Raw genomic sequence first — 7,234 nt, forward strand, 5'->3', positions numbered from 1 at the left:
AAAAAAATAAAATAGATAGGGGTCGGGGGGATAGCTCAATAGAATAAGCACTTGCCTGGCAAACACAAGGTCCTGAGTTCAATCCCTGGTACAGCCAAAAAATAGATATTATGCTACCACTTACAGTAAAAAAAAAAAGAGTGTTAGGGAAATATCTCAGTGGCAGTGTACGTGCAAGGCTCTGGGTTTAAAAAAAAATCAGGGATTTAAAAATCTGCTTCTGGTGGGGCATAGTGGCATGCATTTGTAATTCTAGCACTGGGGAGGCTGAGGGCAGGAGGATCACCATGAGTTCCAAGACTAGCCTGGACTACAGTGAGACCCTGTGTCAAAAAGAAAGCAAAAAAGAACTACTTTTGCTAAAAGAGCACTGATTCTTCACTTAGGTCTACAGATGCCCGTGTGGACAAGAATTGGGACAGAATTGGCATCTGTGTCTTCATTTTGTACCTGTCTCCCTTTTTTTTCCCCCTTTAAAACATTGGTCAGGGGGCTGGGGAGATGGCTCAGTGGAATAAGCGCTTCCCTGGCAAGAGCAAGGGTCTGAGTTCAATCCCCAGTTCCTCAAAAAACAAAACAAAACAAAAAACATTGGTCAGATTCCTGCTCAGTTCTGCACGTAGGCATGTTAATCTCTTAAGGAGGATCTGTCTAAAAATTGGTTTATTAGGTAAGTGTGGTAGCTGGAACCTGTAAACCCCAGCTGCCTGGAAGCCGAGGCAAGTAACTGCCTAATTCAAGCCTGGGCAATTGAGCAAGACCCTGTCTCAAGTAAAAAAAAAGGGGCTGGTGGTACAGTTCAATGCAAAGGCCCTGGGTTCAATCCCCTGTGCCAGGAAAAAAAAAGTGATTAATAAATCTGTAGTGTTTTAAGTCACTAAACAACTAGTGGACATATTAGGGCTTTGAGTACAAAACTAATATACCTTCTAAAGCCTTCCCGTCCTTACTGTTCAAGCTTTCCTTTCTCTTGAACATTAACTTTTGCCTCTTCTGAGTTTCCGTAGCACTTTATTCCTATGTTTCTATTTCACACATTTGGCATCTAATAACTTATTTATTTTACAATTCTTAAATGTCTATTATATGAGATGCAGGGTTGGATTATATTTGTTGGTTTATTTGGGAAGGATGCTGGGAATTAGACTCAGGACCTCACGCTGGCCAGGCAGGGGCTGTGCCACTGAGCTAAATCCCTGACCCTCTGGGTTGGATTATTTGAAGGGTCTTTAGGGCAACTGTGAATTTTTTTTTTCTTTTCACTGCTTAACAATGTCCTACCACACTGGATAATCCTCAGAATGGTACCAAGCAACTTTTCTTAGGTACTACATCTGGTCAAACTTTGGTATGCTACTCAGCCCTCTGCATTCACCCATCTCCTACTCTAGCCTGTGCACACATTCACAGCCCAGGGAAACTACTACTTCCATTGTGAAGATTTATGCACGTGCCAGCATTGGGTTACTTTTTTTTTTTCCTATTATTTATTTACTTATTGCCTCTGTGTGTGTGTGTGTGTGTGTGTGTGTGTGTGTGTGTGTGTGTGTAGGGTCTTACTACACAGCTCAAACTCCTAGTGATCCTCCTGTTTTCAACCCTACAGGTATGTACCACCATGCCTGGACTTGGTTGCAGGCTCAGTGAGCTGGGGGACAGGGCCAGCACAGCATTTGGTGCCAGGGATCAAACCCTGGCAGGTGCTGAGTTCGCTGAGCTATCTCAAAGGCCCTTATTTATTGCCTTTTTGAGGCAGGGTCTTGCTATGTAGTTGGGGCTGGCCTGGAACTCACTTTGTGGCTCAGGTTGGCCTCAAACTCAAAACAATCCTCCTGCCTCAGCCTCCTGAGTGCTGGGATTACAGCTGTGCACTACCACACCCAGCTGTCTATCTTTTAAGCCATTTATCACATACATTTGTGAGTACCAGATACCACAATACAGGGTCTAGAGTTCCATGAACAACACGGTATAGTATTTATACATAATTTCCCATATATTTTAAATTATCTCTAGACTCCTTATGATACTTAATATAGTATAAAGCTATGTAAACAGTTATGTGCTATATTGTGTAGGCAATATAAAAGTCAGTGTATAGAGGCCGGGGAGATGGCTCAGTAGAATAAGCACTTGCCTGGCAAACACAAGGGCCTGAGTTTAATCCCCAGTTCCCTCAAAAAAAAAAAAAAAGTCAGTGTATAGTCAGTAGACACAATTTGTAAAAAAAGATTACACGAGCTTGTATTAGTTAACGTGTCCAAGTGTATCCAACTTTAAACTTTATGGGGATAGCTTGGAAACATTTGTCTTTATGTCATCTATACTCAGTATAGCACCAGACTTCAGATTAGAGGCAGAATATAGCCTAGCTCCCTAAATACAGAGTTTTGGGCAGACATGTCAAAATCAGTTCTCAAACCAAGACAGTACTTTGGTTCTCACAGGTTTGGTGTTGTTTTGTTTTTTTGCGAGGGAGGAGGGCGGAAGGCAGCAGGATACAGGGAATTGAACTCAAGAACTCCTGGTTGCCATGCAGGCGCTTTTGGCTGATCCACGTGATGTGTGTTAAGATTTGAATTGCCCCAGGGTGAGGATATTGCTTGGCACCTGCCTGGCAAGCTCGAGGCTGAGTTCCATTCAAGTACCAAAGAAAAAGTCAAAGCAAAGTAATGAGGGGCTAGTTCAATGCAGAGGCCCTGGGTTTAATTCCAGGTTTGACTTATGCATGCATGCACAAATAATTGAGGGGGTAAATGCCTCTAATCCCAGCATTTGGGAGGCTGAGAGAAGAGGATTGCTTTGAGTTTGAGGCCAGCCTGCACTAGCAAACCCTGACTCAAAAGAAAAAAAAAAAAAGAGGACAAATTTACACACAGTTTTAATTTCTGATAATGAAATTCCAAGGGCCAGGGAGATGGCTCAGTGGACTAAGTACTTCCCTGGCAAACGCAAGGGCCTGAGTTCAATCCCTGGTTCTGCTAAAAAAAAAAAAAAAAAAAGAAAGAAAAAGAAAGAAAAAAGAAAAAAAAATTCTGGCAACACTAAATCTTTTTGTTTGTTTTGGTATAGGCATTGAACTCAGGGCCTTATGTTTGCCAGGCAGGCACTTATGCCTGCTGAGCTATCTCCCTGGCCCCAACACCAGATCTTCATTTTCATAGGGCAGCCATCAGCTGGGTTAGATAGATGGGGGCTGCTTTTCATTTTAATCTATTGATACTCCAAGCCTAGCACGAAGTCCTGGTGTTGTTCATTATTTAATCCTTTTCCTTCTCCTTTCTTATGTTTGTAGTAGTGGAGACTAAACCCAGTGGTTCGGTTCAGTTCTCAACCCATGGGCTGCAACTATGGCAGGCAAATGCTCTTCTACTGAGCTACACCCCCAGCCATTGTAAATTTCTATTTTATTTTTTAAAACAGGATCTTACTACGTAGCCCAGACTGATCATGAGCCTCTGGTGATCCTCTTGCTTCAGTCTCTCAAATAGCTGGGATTATCAGTCTGCTCCATTACTCCCAGTTTCATTCTTTTTCTTAGGAGTGAAACCTTCTTACACTGGGCTGTTTCACCTAAGTCCTGGAGACATCTGAGTTTTCAATGCATCTTGGACCCTAAGCCAGTCTCATCTGCCAAATGAGAAAAATAAAACATCTATAATTCTGAAACCAGCCCTGCAGGGTAAAGCAGGAATAAAATAGCGAATTATTGCGGGGAAGTGGAACTTGTTTGGAAAACGATTAATATATCAGGTGCTCAAGAACTATTTGCAAAACTAATTCAATGAAGGAATAAGCTATCCAACAAATTATCAGGTTACTGCTTTGTAAAGGCGAGGCTGAGGAAGGAAATAACGTCAAAGCGTCTTTATCTGTGAAGACCTTTTGGTGCCTGGAATACTGCAGATGCTTAAGAAAAGGGCTAGTGGTGGTGGTAGGGAGACAATACAGTTACTAATTCCAGAAAAGCTCGTGAAAGTGGAGTTGGCGCCGGAAAGCCGTGCCTGTACAGGCCTCCCTCTTGGTGCTCAACGAGTGTCCGCCGCCGGATGAATGGCCACCGGAGCGCCAGCAAACCGCCAAAGCATTCCCTCCTCCTGCAACCACCCACGGGGACCGGCCTCCCTCCCAACCCTCCCTCCGCGCCCCGCCCTTACAAGATGTCCTCGCGGATGGAAGTGCCGTGGTTGAGGTTGTGGAAGCGGACGGAGACGCAGTCCCTGAGAGTGAAGGAGCATCCGTTCTCCTTTTTGTAGGCGTTGAAGCATTCCTTGAAGTCCTCATATGTCTTGAAGCAGCTGCCCAGCTCCATGACCGCCAGGGGTTGATCACCCCTAGATCACACTAGCAGTCCCAGGTCACACTGTGTAGAGTGTCATGGGCCCAGGACGCCTTAAGACGCAGCCCCGATTAGACGGCCCATTACGAAGCTCTTGAGAAGCCCCAGGTACCGCAGAGCTATAAGAGAGCTGGGAGAGTCTGCCATCTGACAGAAGGGAAATGACAGTCTTTATTATCTAGACCCCCGAGGTTCCGCCTCCTCCCGCTGTCACACCCAATTACACATGGGAGTCTCAGACTGACATTTATTTTTTCCAATCGCTGACGAAAGAGCGCTACGTCCCCTAGAGAACGGACAGGAGCGCTAACCAATCATAACTCGCATCCTAACCTGGCGTCTTCAGCGGACTTCCGGTTACTAGGGCACTCTCGCGGAAGCGCCGGCGTCCGGAGTAGGTCTCTGCACGTTGTCAGGTGGCCGGGACCAAGAGAACCAAGATGTCGACCCAGCAGGCGCCGGAGGATGGGCAGAGCGGTGGCGACCGCGACGATTCCTCCCGGGACCTCCGTAGCGTTCTGGTCACCAGCGTGCTCAACCTCGAGCCGCTGGACGAGGATCTCTTCAGGTAGCCGGCCCCGCCTGGCCCGCACCCCTCATTTAGGACAGACACTCCTGCTCTCGATTGTCGCCGCCCGTGGCGCCCAGTTCTGGGAGTGGGAAGCGCGCTGTGCGGGACGCAAGCTCTGTGTAGTTAGGAGAGAACTTGGACCTAACCGCTGTCCTCGCTGGTCCTCAGGAGATCCTGGCGATCAGAGCAAAGAAAGTGTGAGCCCAGGGGAGGTCGGTGATCTGCCCAAGCTGATTAGGTTTAAAACTTACACACAGCTCCTTGAGGACTCATTGTCCTTTTCTTCTCCTGTACCTCATCCCCGGTACTGTTTGGTAGCTCTTTACTCAGGCTTTACCATCAATGCTGAAGCTGGGGTTTTTCACAGCTTTGACCTCCAAGGCTTCCATTGACTTTCTTGGAAGCTATCTTGCTTTGATTACCCTTCCTTCCATTTAAGTAATTATAAATAATTCGGAGGGGTTGTGTATTGCTGTTTGCAAAGGATTATTAGGGGAAATAATCAACTCTGAACAGTAGGAGGCTTTAGCTTCCACAGAACTAGAACCCTGGGCAAACATTTACACCTTATGGCCTGGTTAAAATTTCCTCATCTGTGCAAAATGTCACAGCCTGAGGGAGTTAGACTTGATGTCTGAGTGAAATAAAACTTTGGACTGGAGGCCAAAAGGCCTAAATACTGCCCAAAATGTACAAACTTGCTTAAGTGACATTTTGCCTTTCTTTTTAAAATGTGCTGTGAATTGAGCTTTGACACTCAGCTATATCTCTAGCTTTTTTTTTTTTTCTTTTCTTTCTTTTTTTTTTTCTTGTACTGGGGATCAAAGTCAGATCCTCCTATACGTCTTATACCTTTAAGCTATCTCCCTGGCCCCATCCCCAGCTCTTTTGAAAAAAATTAAATTTTGAGGTTAAGGTCTTCCTGAGTTATGAAGTTGTCTAGGCTGGACTTGAATTTGCAGTCCTCCTCCCTCAGCCTCCCAGAGTCCTGAGATTATAGGCAAGCACCATCACACCAGGGTGCTCAAGTCACGTGATTTCTTTTTCTTTTCTTGTTTTGAGATGGTCTTGATAATATAGTGTAGAATGTTGAACTCACTATGCAGCCCAGGCTGGCCTCTAACTGGTGGCAAACCTCCTGCCTCAGCCTTCTAGACCTTGGGATCACAGGTATGCGGCACCAAGCCCAGCTCTTGCTTTTGATTTCTGATCCCTGTTCTCTTAGTATAAAATAGAAAGTTAGTTTACTATCCTGACAGAAGTTCACAGAAAGAGTAGGTGGTCATAAAGACTGAAATTTTATGCAGAGTGAGAGGATATTTGAGGAAAGAGTCCATAGGTTTTTTTTTTTTTTTTTGTCCATAGGTTTTTTTATTAGCACATGTTTGTGACAGTGAATATATTCATCATGGGGGGAGTTGATACATATACATGAGTCCATGACTTTTACTAGACTTTCCAAAGGACTCCCAACCCCAGTAAGGTTTAGAAATTCTGCACTGGAGCCTCACTGAGATTTACAGAGTGTAGAGCAGCCCTCAAGTCTTTCCTGCTTTCCTTTTTTCCCTACAGAGGCAGGCATTACTGGGTACCGACCACCCAGCGGCTCTTTGGGGGTCAGATCGTGGGCCAGGCCCTGGTGGCTGCTGCCAAGTCTGTGAGTGAAGACGTCCACGTGCACTCCCTGCACTGTTACTTTGTTCGGGCAGGTAAACCCTGACACTCTGGCTCCTTGATTCCAGTCCAGTCCCGGTGGCCTAGCAGCCCCTTCTTCCTGTGCTTGGGGGCTGACTGAAGCAAAAGAATGCGAGGAAGAAAATCTGAGAAGCAGAGGGAGAAGGGAGAGAGAAAACTAACCCCCTAAGAGATATTTCTTAGAAACAAGGTCTGGGGCTGACAAAGAACTTGAGAGCTCACAAGCCCTGAGACTCACTGGGTATTGATCTTTGACTCATAATGACACGAGATTTTGTTGCTTAAGTGTTCCCAGGGGACCTTTTGTTCTTTATTCTTTATACCGGCACTTTCTGGTGCTGAGACTGATAGAACTTCATAGGAGTGTGATAGCCTCCGCTAGGCCCTTTGGGGTGGGTAGCATAGGTTGAGAAGAGGAAGAGCTGTGTGAAATCAAGACATCCAGGTCCCAAAATCAGCTTTTTTTTTTTTTTCCATAATTTTATTGATAAACAAATAGCAATGAGACAGTTTCAAATCAAATCGCTAGCGGGGGCTGGTGAGATGGCTCAGTGGTCTAAAGCACCTACTTAGAACAAGCTAAGCTAAGCAAAGCACAGGGACCCCGGTTCAATCCCCCAGCACCACAT

General features: G+C 45.5%; 3 protein-coding genes across 6 annotated transcripts in view; 1 reads left to right on the forward strand and 2 right to left on the reverse strand.

The window, feature by feature from the left end:
* Positions 1-4,233, reverse strand: part of Zswim1 (zinc finger SWIM-type containing 1) — a 27,398-nt gene extending 23,165 nt beyond the window's left edge. The window contains exon 1 of the mRNA XM_004636088.3: positions 4,158-4,233. The gene's annotated coding sequence lies outside the window, so the exon portion shown is untranslated. The remainder of the gene's footprint in view (positions 1-4,157) is intronic.
* Zswim3 (zinc finger SWIM-type containing 3) overlaps positions 1-4,615 on the reverse strand; it is a 22,981-nt gene extending 18,366 nt beyond the window's left edge. Inside the window, exons 1-2 of one of the 3 annotated variants that reach the window (XM_023720698.1) lie at positions 4,158-4,247; positions 3,559-3,630 (exon numbers count right to left, since the gene is read on the reverse strand). Coding sequence is in view for 1 of the 3 variants with exons in the window: in XM_004636123.2 (XP_004636180.1) it covers positions 4,158-4,312 (155 nt within the window). In the remaining 2 variants the exon portion in view is untranslated. The other 2 variants (XM_004636123.2, XM_023720699.1) reach the window with 2 other exon arrangements.
* Positions 4,616-4,708: 93 nt separating this feature from the next.
* Acot8 (acyl-CoA thioesterase 8) overlaps positions 4,709-7,234 on the forward strand; it is a 16,238-nt gene continuing 13,712 nt past the window's right edge. The window contains exons 1-2 of one of the 2 annotated variants that reach the window (XM_004636091.2): positions 4,709-4,907; positions 6,483-6,619. In XM_004636091.2, the coding sequence (XP_004636148.1) occupies positions 4,780-4,907; positions 6,483-6,619 (265 nt within the window). In that variant the 5' untranslated portion in view covers positions 4,709-4,779. The remainder of the gene's footprint in view (positions 4,908-6,482; positions 6,620-7,234) is intronic. The other variant, XM_023720705.1, reaches the window with a different exon arrangement.

The sequence above is a fragment of the Octodon degus genome, unplaced genomic scaffold (genome assembly GCF_000260255.1).
Source record: "Octodon degus isolate 3935 unplaced genomic scaffold, OctDeg1.0 scaffold00077, whole genome shotgun sequence".
NCBI classification, from domain to species: Eukaryota; Metazoa; Chordata; class Mammalia; order Rodentia; family Octodontidae; genus Octodon; species Octodon degus.